The 20,846-nt window shown below is 33.3% G+C and overlaps 2 protein-coding genes across 6 annotated transcripts; both read left to right on the forward strand.

Annotated features, from left to right (window-relative positions):
* The first annotated feature begins 1,501 nt into the window (after positions 1-1,501).
* On the forward strand, positions 1,502-2,859 carry LOC11436430 (non-classical arabinogalactan protein 30). Its single transcript, XM_003614252.1, has 2 exons — positions 1,502-2,237; positions 2,567-2,859. The coding sequence occupies exons 1-2, from the start codon at positions 1,502-1,504 to the stop codon at positions 2,857-2,859; spliced, it is 1,029 nt and encodes a 342-aa protein (XP_003614300.1).
* An 11,677-nt stretch (positions 2,860-14,536) lies between these two features.
* Positions 14,537-20,421, forward strand: LOC11431622 (uncharacterized). 5 transcript variants are annotated; one of them, XM_024784226.2, is made up of 5 exons: positions 14,537-14,690; positions 17,196-17,318; positions 17,789-18,720; positions 19,306-19,742; positions 20,043-20,421. In XM_024784226.2, exons 2-5 carry the CDS (start codon positions 17,309-17,311, stop codon positions 20,149-20,151), a joined length of 1,488 nt encoding a protein of 495 aa, XP_024639994.1. In that variant the 5' UTR covers positions 14,537-14,690; positions 17,196-17,308; the 3' UTR covers positions 20,152-20,421. The 5 variants fall into 5 exon arrangements, with proteins under 5 accessions (XP_024639994.1, XP_024639998.1, XP_024639996.1 ...); XM_024784230.2 differs by having other exon boundaries at positions 20,006-20,145; XM_024784228.2 differs by lacking the exon at positions 14,537-14,690 and adding an exon at positions 15,253-15,783.
* Positions 20,422-20,846: the final 425 nt, after the last annotated feature.

Raw genomic sequence — 20,846 nt, forward strand, 5'->3', positions numbered from 1 at the left:
AGGAATAACATTCCTTGGAACATAAAGATGGAAATTTTTCCTTCAAACAAAAAAAAAGATGGGAATTTTATTCCAAGGCATTTAAAAAAAATATGTTTGCTTAACATTATAATATTTCTGGGAACCATAAAAATAGGAATTATAATAGGAAATTACTCATTAATTTATTCTCATCTCCATGAGAACTTTACTCCCACCCTTTTCCTTGGGAAAAATTTTCTATTCCCAGAAACGTTTTATATCCGAGAATAAAATTTAGTAAACTTGTAACAAACATAGGCACGTGTATTCCTATCATTTTATTCCCAAGAATCTACGAATATAACTTGAAACAAACACACTCATAGTAAGAGACATTTTCGTTTTATTTAGGAAATGGAGAGGATCTCAACTCGCTTAGTATCATGTACAAAAAATAAAATGTATGCTTAATATGACATTCTAAAATTAATCATGACCCATAAATTGAATATTCGGCTATTGCATGCCTAAAGGAAGAAAAAAAAAATTTGAGAGGAGAAAACTCATCTTAAATGCCCACTAATTTGCTCTCAAAAAAAAAAAATGCCCACTAATTTCTCAACGAAGATTAATCATTAATTTCTAGTAATTTAAAAAGTATCACACTTTATTTTAATTATTTTTAAAAATGGATTATTTCTCAATAAATCCTTAAAAAAAGGATTATTTCTAATTTGTCTTTCATATTTCCTCTATCGCAATTGTTTACAACACAAGTCCTTACTTAAACAAATGTGTAATGTGCATAGCTAGTTATGCATTCGTAAAAAAAAAACATTTGATATGTAAGCCATCAACACATATATATAGTGCAATAATCTTGAAAATTAATTATTTAATGGAGGCATCAGAGGGACAAAATATTGGGACATACCTCTAAAAAAAAATAAAAAATTGGGACATACAGATAGAGCAAGAAATAATTTTGACAATTGCAAAGATATCCTTCAGAATTTGCCTGCAAGTACCTTTATTAAACAGGTCAATAAACAGTATTTTAATTGTCATTAACTTTTTCCTAAAAAATAAAAATAAAAATTGTCTTTAACTTTATTGGTAACAAAAAAGCATCGATTTTTTCTTTTTTTTTATATAAAAAGGTATCGATTTTATTAGAGTGTAAATATATACCATACCATACGTATATTCCCCCTTCCTTAAAAAAAATATATAGATGTATTCTTACTGGTGCTCAAAAACAAGTTTCCTACACTTCAGTTCAGTATTCCCTTGATCCCCTTCCCAAATTTCTCTTTATGTCTTGCACTAACAAGCATGAATAAAAGGAAACAGTTTAATTTGCCCCTTAAATTCAAATAAATTTCAATAAATTTGGGCATCAACTAAAAAACATAATTAAAGAAACAATGTTTACCACACACAAAAAAAACGCAATGATACTCAACTCTCACACTCTCTCAACACACCAACATCAATCCTCTCCCTCTCTTTCAAGGTTCTTTCTCTTAACACAAAAAAAATGGCCAAAACTCTGGTATTGTTTTTTCTCTTTCTCCAAATAACCTCTTTCATAGCATTTACTGAAGAGCTAGAAACTTTTCATAACAAACCAGCAACTCCACTTCATCCCCCAACTAAGTCACCGGTTCATAAACCACACCACAACCACTCACCATCCCATGCACCTTCTCATGTTCACACTCCTTTACATCCTCCTCACCCTGCTAAACCCCCGACCCATCACCACCACCAGCATCAACATCATTCACCATCCCCTACTCCTTCCCATGTTCACACTCCTATACATCCTCGTCACCCTGCAAAACCCCCAACCCATCATCATCATCATCATCACTCTCCCGCACATGCCCCTATTAAGCCTCCGGTTCACACTCCTTTACATCATCCTCATCCTGCCAAACCTCCAACCCATCACCACCACCAACATCACTCACCATCCCCCGCCCCTTCACATTTTCACACTCCTTTACATCCTCGTCACCCTGCAAAACCCCCCACCCATTATCATCATCACTCTCCTGCTCATGCCCCTATTAAACCTCCAGTTCACACACCTTTACTTCCCCCTCAATCTGCAAAGCCCCCAACTCACCACCATCACCACCCTCCGGCTCATGCCCCTACTCACACACCTCTTCTTTCAAGAAGCTTGATAGTTGTTGAAGGAGTTGTTTATGTCAAATCTTGCAACCATAATGGTGTTGACACCCTAAAGGGAGCTACACCACTTCTTGGTTTGTTTCTCAACTTTATATGTCTCAACACCATTTTATTTTATTTGTCTTTTTATTTTAAAAAGTATTTTTTTTTTATTTTCATCTTTGTTTTTCTACTATATTTTGTCACGTGGAGCATTGCCTACAATCTTGCATGAAGAATGAAAATATATAAGTAATATATTATGTTAAATTTAGTTTATTTTTCAAACATTCTTTTGGCCTAATATTTGATGTACAATGTAGATAGATCTAAAAATATTATTTCATAAGAGTTTTGACCAAACCTTCTCCAACGTTATGTGTTATTTGTTGCTAAAATTATTATGTTGTTTTGAAAATTGAAGGTGCCATTGTGAAGCTCCAATGCAACAACGCCAAACATAAGTTGGTCCTTAAAGCCAAGACTGATAAGAAAGGTTACTTCTATATTGGTGGCCCAAAGAACATTGTAGGTTATTCAACTCGCCATTGCAACGTTGTTTTAGATAATTCACCAAAAGCACTAAAACCTTCAAATCTTCATGGCGGTCTTACTGGGGCTCTTCTTAAGCCAGTGAAACGATCAGTGTCTAAGGGGATTTCTTTAAAACTCTTCACTGTTGGACCATTTGCATTTGAGCCCAAATGTCATCATTAAGGAAAATATAAGTTCCAAATATCAGTGATTTAAATTAACATAAGTTTCTTTTAGGGTTTAGGCTTTTGTTTTAACTTTGTGTTAAAATATTGTGTTTGGATCTTGAATTATCAATAATAAGAAAATGGTTTATATGTTTACTCTTGTTACCCACCGCCGCCCTTCTCTTTTTGTATATATTTAAATTGATTTAAATTGCTCCATTAAAAAAGTAGAACTTATTTGTGTGAAATTCAAATTACCAATGTATTTGGTTATGATGATACTAATTCATATATATCAATTAAATTCAAATATCGAAACATATTAATGCAATATAATTTGGTTTTTGATTACATAATAAAGGCAAACACAAAGGGTTATAAAAGGGTGTGTATATAACTTTTTTTAAAATAATTTTATTTATGGAAACACAAAGGGTTATAAAAGGTTATATATATGACTTCTAAAAAAAACTTCAGGTAACAGAGTAACATTTTAGTTTGCAAGAATTAAAAAATAATGTTAAAAAGGGGATATACATAACCACATCTTTTTAAAAGGTATGTACATAGCTCCATATTACGTCCTTCATAAAAAAGTATTGTGAAATTAATTCACTATGATATCATAAATCTTAAACATATCATGTATTACATTTTTATTCCCTAAAAAAAAGATGTATCACAATTTTATGGACCCTTTCTAATACAAGCATGCATTAAATACACATTCATTCAGTTTTAAAATTTCCGAAGTTTGTTAGTCTAAATTATTCAAACTAGTTTGAAAACCCGTGCTCATCAAATTTAAAATATTAGGTGAAGATATAAGGTCCAATAACAATATTGGCGCTCCTGTAAGGTCCAACAACAGTATTATAGCCCGGTTCAACTTTGTGGGGAAAATAAAAGTAGTTTATGGTGGTATATCACTGATGCAAAAAGTCTCATATTTAAGAGAAAGATGTTAATGTGTCAAGTGTGATTTAAAGTTCCACATTGGATGCAATAATAGATGTTGAACGACATATAAATTATATGACTCATATATCTAATGCCTTAAGGTTTGGAGTTAAAATGAGTGTCAAACTCACTTGTGTGATTTTTTTAATCTTACGTGATGATCAAACTCAATGTAGGATCCCTTGAAACTCACTATAATGCCTTCATAAGTTCTACAAATGAAGTCAAAACTCTGAAGCTCTTTTTCAGATTCCTTCAGATCCAATAGTCTTTTCTTGTTGTTTTAATAAATCAACATATTTTTCTTTTAAATCTTTCAACTCATTGGTTATGTGTTCAAAGTGTGTGAGAAGCTCTTTAAGTGATTCCACAAGTTCATCTCTGGGAATTTTAGAATATACCTCGTTTTCATCTTCAGAGTTTGTTTCAGGTTCAACATCTAAAGTTATGTAGCTACTAACCCCACAATTACATTAGCTTCATCTTCAGCATCATCCTTATCAGACCCTAACTCATTATCTAAATCTTCCCAAGTGGCCATCAAACTCTGCTCGATCTGTCTTCTGAACTTGTTGGATTTGAAACTTGGTTTCTTGGATTTTTCTTTTGATTTCTCTTTCTAAAGATCAGGACAATCAACAATGAAGTTTTGGTTGCTTTAGCAGTAGATTTATCACTCATCTTCAAATACTCCTTGTGAGGCAAAGAAGCAACAAGAATTCCTCTAATCTTGTGATGTTTCTTGTACAGATTCTTCTGAGCAGCAATGTGTTTCGTTCTATCAACAACAACTCATTCTTCATCTAATACCAAGTCACCAACACCATCTTCAAGCACATCCCATAGTTCTTCATCTAAACTCATAATGTGACTATAAATTTTGGTTTTCCACCAAGAGAAAGTCTCAGGGTCTCCATTAAACATAGGAGGCTTGTTTGAACCAGAAGACTTATCTTTAGTACCATAATCATATGGTATAGCAGCATGACCAGAACTGGAACCTTCAACAGTTGACATGTTTTTCTCAGATTTTTATCTGTTACACTATTAAGTGCTAAGACAACAGAACCAGAGCTCTGGTACCAACTGAAGGTGAGAAAAACACAAGAAGGGAGGGGGGTTGAATTATGTTAGCTTTTTCTTCTTTTTAAACTAAGTCCAATGTTCAGAGTCTGATAATGAGTCAATAATTAGCTATTTTAATATAATATTTAAGTCTGTTTTATTTATATTTGAGTTTATTTTATTTAAGTTTATTTCCTTTTTAGAACTCTTTTACTACAATTGCAAGTTATTATATTTCAGGAACAAATATTCTAAAGATTGAGTCTTGGAGCAAAAGAAAGGAGAATTGGAGCTGATTCGTGCCAAAAATATAAAAGATCTTATACAAAAATATCTGGTGCAAGGATTGAGGACAAAAATATGAATATGTTATACAAAAATATCTTATGCAAAGAATTTGAAGATCTTGTACAAAAACATAAAAGTGGCGCGCCCCATTATACCCTTTTGCTGCTTTTGCTTAGATTCTAAGCTACTCTATTTTAGTTTTCTTGTGGAACATTCTAGTGATGTAATTGCTTAGATTCTAAGTCGAATGTAAACTATAAATAGAGTAGCTAGCCATCACAAATATTCATCTTTTGTTCTCTGAAATAATAAGTGACAATTTTTTCTTTGAATAAAAGTTCAACTTTATTTTATGTTCTTCTTCTTCTTCTCTTCTATGTCTACAATGAACGTTAGTGAGTAGACTTCTCTTGTCTTGGGATTGTTGGGTAAGTCTAATGATATAATCCTTATCAAGCCAAGCCTTAAACCTTAATATTATGTAACCCTAGTTTCTCTTATAAATTCACCGTTTTAACATGGATTAAATATTATCAAACTGTGGAAACGAAAGTGGAAGGTTTGATAATCGTTAATCCATTATTTCAAATGTTAATTCATAAAACGAAAGTGGAGTTTTAATATTCGATCAAGTGAGTTTAGACAAGGATTGCGAAACATGAAAATAGTCTAGTGGACCTTGAGACATATAGAGTTTCGAACCTCAAGGATTCTAATTGGAATCAACCATGAAAATAGGCGTGCTTGCTAGAGGAACACACTCACTGAGACCGATAGGAGATGCGATAGGCTTAAGAGAAACTCGTCTTTAGAAACTAGGTCTAAAATAAGGTTTTAGGTTTAATGGTTTGGCTTGTGAATGATTTGTCAATTAGATGAACCAATAATCCCAAGGCTTTTATCTTTTCTTTTATTTTAATTAAAAATCCAACTTTTAACCTTTGAAACTTTCATCTAGTCATTATTAAAAGTTAATTGAATTCATAACTCCCTATCGGAACGATACTCTTTTATTACTACACCGGTAGAACCGTGCACTTGCGGTTTTATCCCATCATCTGATAAATTTCAGATTCAAAAACAAAGTTCATAGTCTAATGCAGCGGATAATGTAAAGAGAGAAGAGAAAGACACAAATCAATTATACAGGTTCCTTCCACAATCCGGAAGTAGTCATGTCCTCCTTGCACTTCCAAGCAGAGTTCACTAAATCAATATCTTATTACAAATGCTCAAGCATAAAAGCAAGAGACTTCCAAATACTCAAGCACAAAAGCAAGAGATTTCCTATGCTCAAGCACAAAAGCAAGAGACTTCTAGACAAAAAAAATTACACATAAAAATGTTTGAGATTGAACACTTGATATACAATCAATGGTGTTCACAACACAAATCAGATACAGACTCTTAAGACTCTAGAATTTCTAAGATATGAAAGTTGTTAAGAAATTCTAAGTGAACTTTGATGTGAAACAATTTAAATAGAGTTTTGGCACTAGTAAATTGTTCTTGAGTCTCTTACAATATTCAAGTCTTAACTCCTTTATATAGAGGTATGAGAGATACATTGATGAATGCCAGCACATCAAAAAGAGTCATTGTTGAAACTTGATCATCACCAATGATCTGTTGCTTGATTTGGTTATTGTCCTAGGAGGGAATAATTTCAAATTCATTTATAGAGAATAACCAGCGTAGACACAATTGTTATCTTGTACTATTGCAGATATGCAGAGTGGAGTAGTGGTTGTACAATTGTACTATGTCCCTTTCCTGCACTCTTAAGTGGATAAGCATCCAATGCTTTCTAATTCCTCTTAAATAGTCGTTGATGTAGGCTTCTATTCCTTCTACAGTGATGTGTCTTCAAAATAACAAGCTTTAACTAACTACAGCTTCCAGTCTTCAGACTTTGAAGAACTTCAGCTTCTGAGGATCTTCAGACGCTTGATGACGTCAACTTCAGGCAGTCAGCTTCTAATGGTCTTCAGCCTCTGGTGGTCTTAAGACTATGTCTTACAACACAAGTTTCCTTTGTAAATTCCATTGCTCTCATTTGTTCTTTCAGAAACAATACTTGAATTTAAGACTTATAAATTCTTGTCTATGGTCTTGCACACTTAAACAAATATTAGCATATCCAATTGACTTTTTAAGACCTTGTTATCATCAAAACTTAAGGTGGTAATGTTAAACACATTTTGTTCCAACACATGAATACCTTTATGTTCATGTGATCCTAAAATAATGTTAAAATCTCCTATGCAACTTCAGGGTATTTTAAATTGATTGTGAATGTTAGAAATTGTTGACCACAGGTTTCTTCTTCTAATATAATAGGTGGAAGCAAAAAATGCAGTGACACCAAAAGGCTTACCATCAATATCAAGGTGAAAGGAAGCCTCTATTATTGACAGTACAAACTTTAAGATCAAGATTTTGAAACCACCTAGGGGAAAGGTTTGAAATAGGCATCCAAGACTCAGCTATAAAACATAAATCAGGCTTGAATTTAATAAGTAACTTTTGTACAGCTAATTTTTTAGGAGAATTAGCTAAACCTCTTAGGTTCCAATAAAAACACTTCATCTGACAGGTTTGGGTTTACCAACCTTTGATATGGTGAGATAAGGTTATGATTTTGAACTCTTTTGTGCACTTGCTTTCTTCTTAGCTTTCTTAGTTGATTTGTTGATAACAATCTGAAAACCTTGCTCATCAACATTAGGGTTTGCATCATCTGTATCTTTGGACAAAATAGTTTGAGCAGGTAACTTGTCAAAAAAGCTTCTAGTAGTATGAATTGGTGGATTTTTGTCAACTTCTTAGATAGGCATCTCAAAATCACCATCATTGGGTTCCTTCTCTGCAAGGTTTGCCTAGGATTCTTTTAGAAATTCCAAGTCATTTTGCATTATCTCATGCATATCCTCATTGTTACTATCTTATGAATCTGCATACTCGCTTTCATCATCTTCTTCATTGAGGTTCTGATTGTTGATAGCTTGAATAGCATCAACAAATTCAGAATCATTTGTACTTACAGAGTCTTCTATAGTTATTTTACTTTATGCCATGTTCTCAATCTTAACATTTCTCTTGGAACTTTCTCCCTCATCTTCTCTTCTCTTTGCTAATTCTTCATTTATTTCCTTTTCAAGATTCACATCTTGTTGATTCCTTCCTTGTGATGTTGTTTCTTCAAGAATTACCACCTCAGGTTCCTTGTTTTTCTTTTGCACATAAACCTGAGCATTCTTCTGAGCTTGATTTTTCTAAACAATATCTTTTTTCTCAATTGGGTTTCTCTTACATATATCAAAGTAATGCCCAGTGCACTTAAAGTAAGTACAAAAATAAGGTAAATTCTCATATTCTATGTCCACAAAGAAGGCATACCCTTTTCTTTCAATTAAGATTTTATAGCATAGAGTTTCATTCAAGTTCATATCTATCAAAACCTTAGCATAATGTCCAAAGGATCTATCAAGCATAGACTTACTAGTGATGTTATCAGTGCAAATCGGTGTTCCAACCCCACTGGCTATTATTGCAAAGAGTATTTTTTTTTTGTCTCCAATACTCCTGAGAAAGCCCATAAATACGAATCCACACATGTGGAGTAGTTTGGTGCTAAAGGCTAGGGCTAAAATCTTTGCTCCGTGCAAACAGTTTCAAAATACCAGGACTCAAACTCCAAGATCCTATTGATCTTACCCTTTCGTGTATTCAATAGAAGAGAAGGATAATTCATAAAAACCCTTTCCAATCAAAGTAACCCCCCATCTTCCTAGGGCTTTCCACAAGACAGATAACTTGAATCTTAAGCTTTCAACCGTAATAGGGTTTGATCCTTTGGGCCAGTTGATTCTTCCTTGTAAGTTGTGTTTGCATGCTTCTAATCTTGCTTCATACTCATAATCAAGAATCTGGATTGCTCTATCATGGTTTTGGAAGCTGGCTTAACGGAATATCGCATATATTACTCACAGCTTGAGCAAAAGTCTTTTGTTGTTTGGATTGTGTGTTTTCTGGGTGAGGTGGAGATTTTGGTGGAGAAATCTGAGGTTATTGAAGGCAAGGCCAGGTGATGATGATGGGTTTAGGTGGTGGAGGAGCGATGGTCATGGTGTGTTTGTTGGTGGTTGACGACGGTTTAAGAGAAAACTTAGGGTGAAGGAAAAATAAAATGTGAACAGTGAAATATCGCACATAAAATCGCCCAAATTAAGAGAGCACATTTTGTTTTTCAAAATTCTTCAAACCCCACTCCAAAGTTATTGATTCAACCAGTTTTGGGAAAATGGGATGCATTTCTTACTATCTATTATTCACACAGTTGTTTTTGAACGAAAATTTGCACTTGCCCTCCCTTTCTATATATACTCACTTCCTCATAACACCAAATTTATTGAATCATTTGCATCTATTCTCTCTAGGTCTAAAAAACTCATTGTTCATAAATTCTTCAAGATTAATCACTTTTTCTTATAATCACTTTGTGCTTTGAATCATATGATTTGCTAGGGTGATAATTGGGATTGTAAGTTGGTTCTTTCAATGAAATTAGTTGGGCTTAATCAAGGTTATAAAGTGAAGTGCATAATCTCATTCCACCTTCAAAGGTCTTGGGGTTCTTTCTAATTGTTCTTGTGTTCAAGGGGATCCATTTTTCGAACGTAGCATCGAAGAACTATAGTGAAGAGTTCGAAGGGTTAGGTGATTTAGGATTAGAAGACATATAGAAGCAACAAATTCAAAGGTTATTTGAAGTTTGAGGGAGTACTTACATAGGGGTTGAAGAACTAAGATAGTTTTAAGGAACTCTTGTAATCACATTTTTATTCAACATTGTTATTATCAGTGGATGACCTTGGTGGAGGTTTTTTTCACCAAGAAGAGTAGACGTAGCCTGAAGCGAGGACAAAAGGGTGAACTACTATAAAAATCTCGGTGTTGTTCTCTTTTCCCTTATCCTGTTTAATTTTGATTGTTGTATATGTTTAATTGTTAAATTGATAGTATAGAAATTTATTTTCATCTAAGTTATCTTTGTTCAATATTGACCTAGTTCGTTGAATTAGGTTTTCCCCATTTTGCTTGGATCAATTAGTTTCAATTCTTATCAAATTAATCAATTGCATATATATTGTGCTTTTGATTGATAACTTGTTATATTTTCTCATAGGTTTGGTATTGAAATTGTCTTGTTTTGCAAGTTGTTCAAGAATTATTAATAATTGATTGTAATAAGATTTATCTTATGAATCTCTCAATTCTAGTATAAATCTTATTAGTACATAGTCTTATCCTTTTTGTGATTGTTTGTGAAGGTTCAACACATAATTCCAATTAGTCAAAACAATTCAAATTGCCTTTGCTAAAACTCCGTAAAAAATTTCAAACCATTATTCACCCTCTAGCACGCTACCTAATTGGCCATATAGACCAACACTTAAGAGATCAAAAGAGTCAAAATAAGGCGAAAAACACATATGAAACAAGTTGATATCTATTAGGTTGGGGGGATGTAGGGGAGGTGTGGGGGTGGAGGCATTTGTTGTTGGCCTGGGAGGAGGAGTTAGTGAGAGAGGTGAAACTTTTATTCTTCAATATGTCTTTACAGGTTTCTAGTCAGGATAGCTGGTTATGGCGACCGAATATAGGTGATGGCTATTAAGTTCGTGGTGTGCATCAAATGCTCATGTGGTAGAAGATGCATGACCATGATGTCGTTTCAGATGCGGTGTGACATAAAAATGTTCCGTTAAAGGTCTCTATTTGTGCGTGGCGGCTCTTCCGCAATAGGTGGTCTACGAAGGACAACTTAAAGTGTCGTGGTGTTATTCCGCTTGAAGCCCAATTGTGTGTTTCAGGTTGTGGCCAAAATGAAACAGTAGGACCTCTAATTATACATTGTCCTACTTTTGGTTACGCATGGCAACAAAACCCATACCCGCGGTTACCCGCCCGAACCAAACCCATTCTGACGGGTTTTCCCCGTTTTGACTGGGTTTGGTTATGGGTATGGGTTTTCCCCGATTTTCAAACACGGGTATGGGATGGGTAACGGGTATATAGGTACCCACCCCGAACCCATACCCAAATGTAAAAAATTACTTTATGTTGATATGTCATGGTATTTTGTTTGATAATTGTCATGTTAATAAAAACTACCATTGATATGTAAAGTATCAACTAAATCATTCCGTCTAAAAAATATTAAAGTGAGCGTATTGTTCGATAATGTATTACAACGTTGCTCTTGGGAATTAAAAAACTTATATTTTTTTATTAAAAACAATTATTCAATGCGGGGACGGGGATGGGGCAGGGATACCCGAACCCGTCGGGTACGGGGATGAGATTCAATTTCTCATCCCCGTTGGATATGGGTAGGGTAACAGGTAAGTATATAAGAATCAGTTATGGGGACGGGGAAGGTAAAACCCGTCCCCACCCCTCCCAATTGCCATGCCTACTTTTGGTTTCCTTTGGCAACTTGTGAAGTCTTGGCTAGGCGTGTATTCAGTGGATCCTCAACATGTTTTGGATCATTTTCATCAATTCATATATGCTGCAGGAGGCCACATTTCTCGTCGTTCATTCCTCACATGATTTGGCTTTGTTGTATTTGGGTTATGTGGAATGAAAGGAACCATCGGTTGTTTTCTAATAAGGTTACATCAACTGTGCAATTGATGGAAAAAGTAAAAATCACCACTCTTTCATGGTTGAAAGTTAAAAATGCATGCTTTCCCTTTTGTTACCATATGTGGTGGCAACAACCCTTGTTTGTTTGGGGATTAGCTGGCCGTTGTTTCCCTCTTTTTTGGTTTTTAAGAATCGAATGGTGTAATTTTGTTCTGCTTCTTAATGCACTCCTTGCGCTAGGGAGCAGAAGTTTTTGTTTATATATATATATATATATATATATATATATATATATATATATATATATCATTTTGGCTTGTTAAAAAAAAGACTTAATTGCACTTTTGGACCCCTATCTTTCCAAAAGTTGCGGTTATGGACCCCTAACTAATTTAAATACAAAACAGCCCCCTATGTTTTGATTCTTGAGCAGTTTTGGACCCCCAAGGCAAAGTTGACCGAGTCAACAATGGACTGGGGGTCCAAAACTGCCAAAGAATCAAAACATAGGGGGCTGTTTTGTATTTAAATTAGTTAGGGGTCCATAACCACAACTTTTGAAAAGATAGGGGTCCAAAAGTACAATTAAGCCTAGAAAAAAACATGAATTAAATATGAATTTTTATGCGTCAAAAACATTAAAATCACATTTAATTAAATTTTTAAAGGATATTTAATTCATGTATTATTAAAAAAGTATTGTAAATATGATTGCTAAAAGAAAATTCAAAATTTTGAATGATTGAGTTAAATCAAAAGTAGTGGTGAAAAACTTTTGAAAGACTAAAGGTTGAAAAAAAAAATTATAAGGACTAAAATTTGAGATATTTATAGGAATAAATAAATATTTAGCTAATTTTAATTTAATGACTTGTAAAAAAAAACTATTTTTAATGGGAACAAAATCATGTATGTATATTCCTTAAAAAAAATTATGTATGTATATCATATTATATTAATATTTTATTCCGTTTTATTCTTCTATGTTCTGACAGCTCCGTTATATATCCATGAGTCATGATTCCCATCCCATCCGATTCATTTTTTTGATTAAATAGTATATATAATTTTTTTTTTTTATAAAGTCTTGTTAAAAAATGCCTTAAGCATCAGGTAAGATTAAAAAATAAAAATAATTTGTAAATTTTATATAGAAAAAATTTAGTTTTTAAAGTTTCAATGTATTGAATGCATTATTTCTATGATAAAACTTATTTTTCAGACTTTTTAACAAATATTTTTTGGACACTTGTTAACATTTCTCTTTTCTGTATATCTCAATATAATTATTATCATTTTAAATATATTTGTGAGTATAACTTAATTGACAAGGACATTGCGGTCAATGGTTGATTCTGGATTTTTTATTTATGGAAAAATACTACCAAGTGTCTTTGGTGCACTGGATAAGAAGCTTTAAATGAAAATTTTATTTTGGGATTCGTGTATTGAACATATTGAAACATCAACAAACAACTTTTTCAACATGTAAGTTATCAATTGTTTCAGTTTTTTTGAATCCTTAGCATAGTACTCCATCCGTCTCTACATCTAAACACTCATTTGATTTTATTTTTGTTCTTAAATGTAAACTCCTTTTCAAATTACTAGATGCATTTATTTTTTTTTTCCTAAACATGCCCCTAGTTAATACTACTCAGGCCCGACTTTGAGGGAGTGCAAGGTGCTCAATCAAGCCGGGCCTCCAAAAGCTATGGGCCTCAGAAAAATTAACTCTAATACCCACCTCCACTTAAATAAAAAATATATATGTTACTTCTTTACACGTTTGAGTTTTTTTTCTAGACTTTAGTTCTCTTATCTTGACATAAATTTGGTACTATCAAACCACCACCAATTTGTATAATCATTTAATCAGTCAATTTGAAAAGCTATTTCATTGAAAGAATCACAACAATCATTTCTTTTTCACATAAACTATTCGTTTTCGTCTTTCCCACAACGGATAAGTGACAAATCCAAATGACACCGTTAGTAAATTCTACCTCTCTTTCACTTAATTTTTTTGTATTTGGTTCAATGTTTAAAAGCTCTTCTGATTATGATTTTTTAATAAAGCATAGCTACACAAAAAAATTGCGTTTTTATATTGGTGGCCTATTTTAAATAGAGAGCCGAGCCTCCTATTTCACAGGGATGTCCCTGATACTACTAAGTTGTCTTCAAATATGAATACTCAAATTTATTACACATTCAAACAAAGACACATTAATTACACTGACAAATTTTCTTAAGAAATATGAAAAAAGTAAAGGGGGATTACATTAAAGGACAGAAGGAGTAAATGTGTGTGAGTGAGCACTTGTTAGCAAAACTTTTTATTTATTCATCTTAAATGAAGAGTTTTTTTAACCAGTAAACTACTTGAAGAAAAAATGAAAAAATTGATCGTGTAAAATCACAAACATTGCATTGCAAACGTGATGATAGCATACCTTAGCATAGGAAATGGCAAGATACTCACCCCCACCCCAACTGGATCTACGTACGTTATCATTTTCAAAAGCCAAAGTTAGTTGGCAATTCGTGTGTGTGAGTGGTGTGAGCCTGAAATAATGAAATTATTAAATTAAAGTTTGTTAGGTGGGTCCCAAATTAAATATATACATAAATAAAAAGTATAGAAAGAAATATGAAGTCAAATCTATATAATATAAAAAAATGGAAAAATAATAATAAATTAATACAACAAAAAAAAGAAGAAAACAAAAGTGATGTGTATATAAACAGAAGACGTAGAAAACAGCTACCTTAGTTGTTGTTTTATACGAACGACAGTTTCAGAAGCTGCGTGCGTTCAGGATCCTATGGTGGGGTCTCATCCAAGATTGACACATTAACAGTTTCTTCTGTTCTCTGGTGAGTTTAAGAATCATTCTAATTCTTCAAATGAAGTTTATTTTTATTTTTTTTCTGTTTATGTTTTTTTTTTCCTTTTCTTTTCGAGTTTGTTAAGGTTTTAGTCAAAGATTTTGGTCTTGTTATCTTGTCGTGTTTTTCTTATGTTCATTTTGATGGTTTTTTCTTCATAGTATTGTATTCATTTTGATGGTTTTTTTTTTTATGATATTCTTCATAGTCTTGTGTTCATTTTGATGGTTTTTTTTTTAATGATATTCTTCATAGTCTTATGTTCATTTTGATTGATGGATTTTATGATATTCTTCGTAGTCTTATGTTCATTTTGATGGTTTTTGGGTGTTAATTTTCTCGGTAAATTTCTGTGTAGTGTTTGTTTGGTTGGAAAATGATGAAAAGGAAAAAGTAAAGTAGGAAATTGAGGCCTATTTGGTGCCTAACTCGACTCACGTGTCTGGTGTCTAATACGTGTGAGTGTCACATTAAGATGTATCTAGTGTTTGATACAGATGTATTTGGTGTTTGATACATGTTTAATGACTCACACGTGTTTGATGTCTGATGCGTGTCAGTGTCACATTGAGATGTATTTGGTGTTTGACACATGTTTAGTGACTATCATGTGTCTGGTGTCTGATGCGTATCATTGTGTCGATGTTTGACGCAGACACTAAATGGAGGTCCACAAATAGTTGATAAGATTGAACTTCTCGAATTAATCGGTCATGACATCATATACCAAGTTAAAACAAAAACAAAACCGATGTCGACGTGTCAGCATAGTGTTGTGAGAAAAGAAAGTTTGGGTGGTTCAATTTGTTAAAGGTGGAGACTTTAAGGAGAAGGGGGGTAGTGGGAAATGAAGGAGAGACAGAAAAGTGAAAGAAACAGAGAGGCGAAAGATGGGATATTTTGGGTATGAAATTAAATATTGAAAAGAGTTAGGGGGTGAGAATTTAATGCTGTAACATAACATACCCTATTGTTTTTGAGACGGTAGGGTAGGGACCTGTTTGGTGCTTTGTTTTTTCATTTGTAAAAGCATTTATTGCAGAAAACAGAAGGTGAAGGGTGGAAGAAGAAAGAAGAGGTGGTGAGTTTTTTAGAGAGAGAAAGTGTTGTTACAGTTGACTATAATGAAAGCTTATAGTATAATTACAACTCATCCATTATCTCTCTTCGGTTGCTTTTATTATCAGTACTGTATTACTTAATTAATTTCATCATTATATTTTTTTTATATATATTCCTTTTCTTAACCATTGATTTCAAGAACACACTATTACCGACTTGGACAGAAACTGTTGTTTTCTTTCTTCTTCTTTAGCTTTTGACTTTGGTAATTCTCTCTCTTTTTCTAGTTTCATTTTTATTCATTCATGTATCTTTATCAATGAATTTCTCCTTTGTGTGTTTTACATGGTTCATGATTTCCTTGTGGAGTTTTTTATTTTCCAGAAATGGTTGATTCTCAGGGTCAGAAAATGGGAAATTTTTTTTTTTTGGTGATTAAAATAATATATAGTATGAAATATCTTTTTGAATTTTTTTTATCATATGAAGGTTTTGGGATCTGAAATAGAGATCTCAATTTTCATTTTGACCATGTTCCCCAATTTCCTTCATAGGGATTGAGGTTGCAAAAAACCAACCCAGTAGTTGTTTTTTCACTTTACTTTTTCTGGATTTCTAAACATGTTTATTCTGTTGAGTCAGATCTATTCAGTGCTAAAAGACAAATAATTGGTAGGGATTTTTTTTTTTAGTGTGTTTTGTAGGCCTTTTGATTTAAAATTTGGCTTTGTAATTTTCTAGTTGAAAACTTTCGTAAAGTTGGGTGATTTTTTAAACTTTTCTTTCTTGTCCTTTTACACGTTGTGCACTGTCCTTGGATTCTACTTGGGAAAATTCTTTCATTATTTTTTTAATAAAATAAAAAAAGAAAAGGTAAATTGTACTTTCTTCTTCTTTTTTTGCTTATAAATTGTTTATTTTCTTAGGTTCTTAGAGGCTACACATATTCTTAAACAAACCAACTTTGATTGGTATGTTTATATGTGTTATGGTTGCATGTTAGAACCTTAAGATAGAATATGGTCCCCATTTTACTGATTCTAGTGCCAATTTAAAACCTTGTGCTAAACTTTCTATATGGTACTTTCTTATGTTCTTTGTTTTACCTTATATTTTGGATCAAGAATCAAATTGGATTCTTTTCTATATCATTTTGCAGCTAAAGTTACTTGCCTTTATGGAAATTGAGAATAGATGGTATCTTATGAAGGATTGAATATTTTGTTTCTTTCTTTTTAATTTCTTACTTGTTTTTATTCTTTACACTTTTTAAATTTGGTTATTGTTTGGTATCATTGAATTTGAAATAGAATCATGATGTTGGTCCTTCGCTTTCGATACTATTTTAAAGCATTTCCTTTATTAGATTTTTTCTTCATTAAGTGTAGTTATTATGCTAATCTAGTCGCGTTCTTATTTTCTGATTTGCAGATTCCTTCTAAATATTGTCTGATCAAAATTGTCTCATTGATTGAAAGTAATTCAAATAGCATTGGTTGTTGCAGTTCCGAAAACTCAGACATGTATTCAAATATAAGTACTTCATGAAACTAGGTAAGAAACTGTTTATTTATGATATCTGCAACTGGTTTTTAAATATCTTCAGAAGCCGTTGAATTTGTTGAGCCATGATTCCTAGCATTTCCTGAGGGTGTGTTGTTTTTGAAAGGAGCTTCTTTTTTCACTCCCCAAAGTCACTTCGAAAGTATAGTTCCGTATAAACATTGTTTTTTCTGCAGACAAATACACAGTTTTATTTCCGTCCGGAGGTATACTTCCGGCCACACATGTGAGTGGGAAAAGAGGCTATCAGTCTGAATCATATCTCTAGTATGGAATTTTTGAAGATTGTCAATTTAGTTGATGAATTAAGTTTCTTAGAATGTCATAATGTTACAACTTACATAGATTCTTCCTATGATTTACTAAAATCTATAATCTTTTCAATGGTGTGTCTTATGCTTATTATTTGAAATTTTAGCGGTACTAATCCATTTTTCACTTTTCTGCAAATGAATGTGTAGAAGGTGAATTAGCTTTCTTCCATTCAAAAATGGGCGTTGAGTTGGACTCTCAATCGTTTGAATTCAATGATAGTGATGAAAACTCCCCTACCTTCAAATCACGGAACCAGAAGGAAAAGGAATATGACAACAAAGTCTCTAAGAATTTAAAGAAGATCGAACATGGTTTTGATTCATCCCCAAATGACATGAAATCGGCAAATTGTATGCCTGATCCGAAACTAGAATTTTATGACAGCTCAATTGATTTGAAAAACAATTATGAAGCTCATGTGATTGGTCCCAAATCTCCTTCTTCCAAGGATAAAAGAGGCTTAGATCCATCACCGAAACTTGAATTTTATGACAGCATGCTTGATTTGAAAAATGGTTTAGGAACAAAAGTGACGGAATCGATTAACCCTGTATCACGTTCTTCCAACGATGTGGGGTCGTTTATGATGTTTGCAACTGATAAACAATCGGTTAAAAAGTCCGTCACTTCGCCAATCTCTAATCCTCTGCTAGTAGATAAATTTCAGGATTCACTAGATGTCTTTGTCGACCGAACTGAAGCTGAATGTGAACCAGAACTTGAAATTTGCTACAAAGAAGATGGATATCATGTTGTGAAGGATATCTGCGTTGATAAAGGGGTCTATACCCAGCATAAGTTCATGTTTGAGGAAACTGAGGATGGAAAGGCTTATAATTTCTTCCCATTAGAGAGTTTTGATGATAACCAAAAGCCGAAAGACAACACTGGTATCAAGGTATTAAATCAACCAGAAATTGAAGATTCTGACAAGGTTTCTTTGAATCATGATCAGCAATTTCATGTGATGCCCAAAGACGATGATGAGATCGAAGATCTTATTGATAATGTCACAAAAGCAATGGATTTACATGAAGACATGCATGATTCTGTAGCTCCTGATGACAAGGATGAACAGGTAATCAACATACAATCAAAGTATCTAATATTTTGTTTGTAATAATATGTCTAATGCTCTTTTGAAATAACCAATTGATTGCTTTGATATGTTATTTAAACTTCCCTTCTATGTGATTGTTATTAAATACATTATGAAAACTAAATGATTGTTTATGATGGACTTATTAGTTGTGCACGATGTCCACAGATTTCAATCACCGTTGTTAAATAGTGCTATAGCATAAAGGAATTTGAACTAATCACTATTGTTCTGCAATACGCTATTTAGTATAAAATATTGTCAAATTACGGCTATAGCAGTGCTCTACCACTGTTACAAAGTGGAATTTGAACAAACCGATATTTTCCGCGATTCGTGATTGATAATACTAATTTCAGTTCTTCAGAAACATATTAATCATGTTTTCAATTCATCAACTACTAAGTGAAGTTTATATTATTTAAAGAAAGTAATATCGTCAGCCTAAATTTCATGTCTTCCTTTGGCAATTTGTTATCTTAAATGTTTTTGTGCGCTGCAGCGCATGCGTTAGTTTGGTATGAAAGTGCAGTTTCAAAACTAACGTTTATGTGTTGTTTGTAGCAATTGGGTAAACATAATTTGCATTCCCAGTCAAAAGCCTCAAATGATATTGTTGAGGAAGAAGTATTGGCAAGTCCAGCTTTGGGATTAGCCACTGATGAGTCGAACAGTGATGGTATTAGAAGCTTAACTTATCATTTTGGCCCTTCAGCTCCTGCCGATTGTATCAAAAAGGAATTTCACCAACTCGGTGGCTGTAACTGTGTTGAAAGTCACCTACCTGTTATGGCTGTAGACGGTTCGTCTGGTGGTGAAATTTCTGAAATTCATCATGCTGAAACAAGTCAGATTCGCCGTGGATTTGGCGAGTCAAGTTTTTCTGCTGCAGGCGCTGTATCAGGTCGTATAAGTTACTCAGGGTCTATACCTTATTCTGGAAGCATCTCTATCCGATCAGATAGCAGCACTACCAGCACGCGGTCCTTCGCTTTTCCCATGTAAGTTTCTAGAAAAACTTTTTTTACCTCAATATACCTTTTCTTTGCCCTTGCATGAGGCTTTGTTTGGTTTGGATTGGCTTATTTGAGCTTATCTACTGTCGTAAACACTTGTGACTGTTTGAAAAAAGCTTATGTAAACAATTTATATGAAAACGGGTTGACTTTATTTTATCCTTTGTTATAGAAATAGCTTATACATAAGCACTTATATGATAAGCACTTATGCTATAAGCACTTAATGAAGTTGTTTATCCAAACAGGTTCTAATAGGACTTGATTTCGATCTTGTGCTTGCAGACTGCAATCTGAATGGAATAGCAGCCCAGTGAGAATGGAGAAACCTGATAGGAGCCACTACCGGAAGCAACGCAAATGGAAGAATGGCCTTCTTTGCTGTAAATTTTAAGAGATTAATATTTTCTCTTATAATAGGTTTAAATTTATATATACCATTTAAATTTTACTTGCATAGAGTTTCACAGTGTGCAGTAGGTTTAGTTTGCCTATTGCACAGTCAAAATGCTCAGTGGTGGTGATTTAGAATTACCAATCAATGATCTTATATCTCTGCTGCAAGCAAAGAGTATTGATTTTAGCTTTGCTTGCATCTGATCTACATTTTCTCTTTGATTGGTTATACATGGTTTTATTGATTTTTTCATTTAAAATTTCAACAGCAATCTATTCGTAGTTGATATAAATTGAGTCAGTTTGTGTATAATCGAATTGAAAGCTCTAAACTTAGAATCTAGATAATTTTTTGTTCGTGCCTCCTTAGAAATCAAGGATACAATAGTACGATCCTATAGATCAGATCCTGTTCAGTAAGGTCGTAGAATCTAGTCAGTTTAATTACTGAAGCGCCTCTTGAATGGATTTTTAAGTATTTAATTTAATTTAGAATGTTGTTTTAGTTTTTTTTTTTTTTGGTAACAAAAATTTTTAGGGTGAGGGGATGGTGCCCCAGTCCAAGGCAGGGAAGACTTTCGGGCTCAAAGAGCACTTACAAATGTAATTGCATTTACCTCTCTCCGAAGGCACTAGCGGGGCTCGAACCCGGATTCTCTTGGATTCAAGACCTGTCTTTTTATCACTAGACCA

This window comes from Medicago truncatula, chromosome 5, assembly GCF_003473485.1.
Source record: "Medicago truncatula cultivar Jemalong A17 chromosome 5, MtrunA17r5.0-ANR, whole genome shotgun sequence".
NCBI classification, from domain to species: domain Eukaryota; kingdom Viridiplantae; phylum Streptophyta; class Magnoliopsida; order Fabales; family Fabaceae; genus Medicago; species Medicago truncatula.

What these genes read in the sequence shown, in the direction of transcription:
- LOC11436430 (XM_003614252.1), top strand. Translation starts at nt 1,502, where the DNA reads ATGGCCAAAACTCTGGTATTGTTTTTTCTCTTTCTCCAAATAACCTCT. An exon ending in GGGAGCTACACCACTTCTTG is followed by an intron (nt 2,238 to 2,566) that starts GTTTGTTTCTCA and finishes TGAAAATTGAAG; the next exon opens with GTGCCATTGTGAAGCTCCAA.
- LOC11431622 (XM_024784226.2), top strand. An exon ending in CTGATGACAAGGATGAACAG is followed by an intron (nt 18,721 to 19,305) that starts GTAATCAACATA and finishes TGTTGTTTGTAG; the next exon opens with CAATTGGGTAAACATAATTT. An exon ending in CGGTCCTTCGCTTTTCCCAT is followed by an intron (nt 19,743 to 20,042) that starts GTAAGTTTCTAG and finishes TTGTGCTTGCAG; the next exon opens with ACTGCAATCTGAATGGAATA.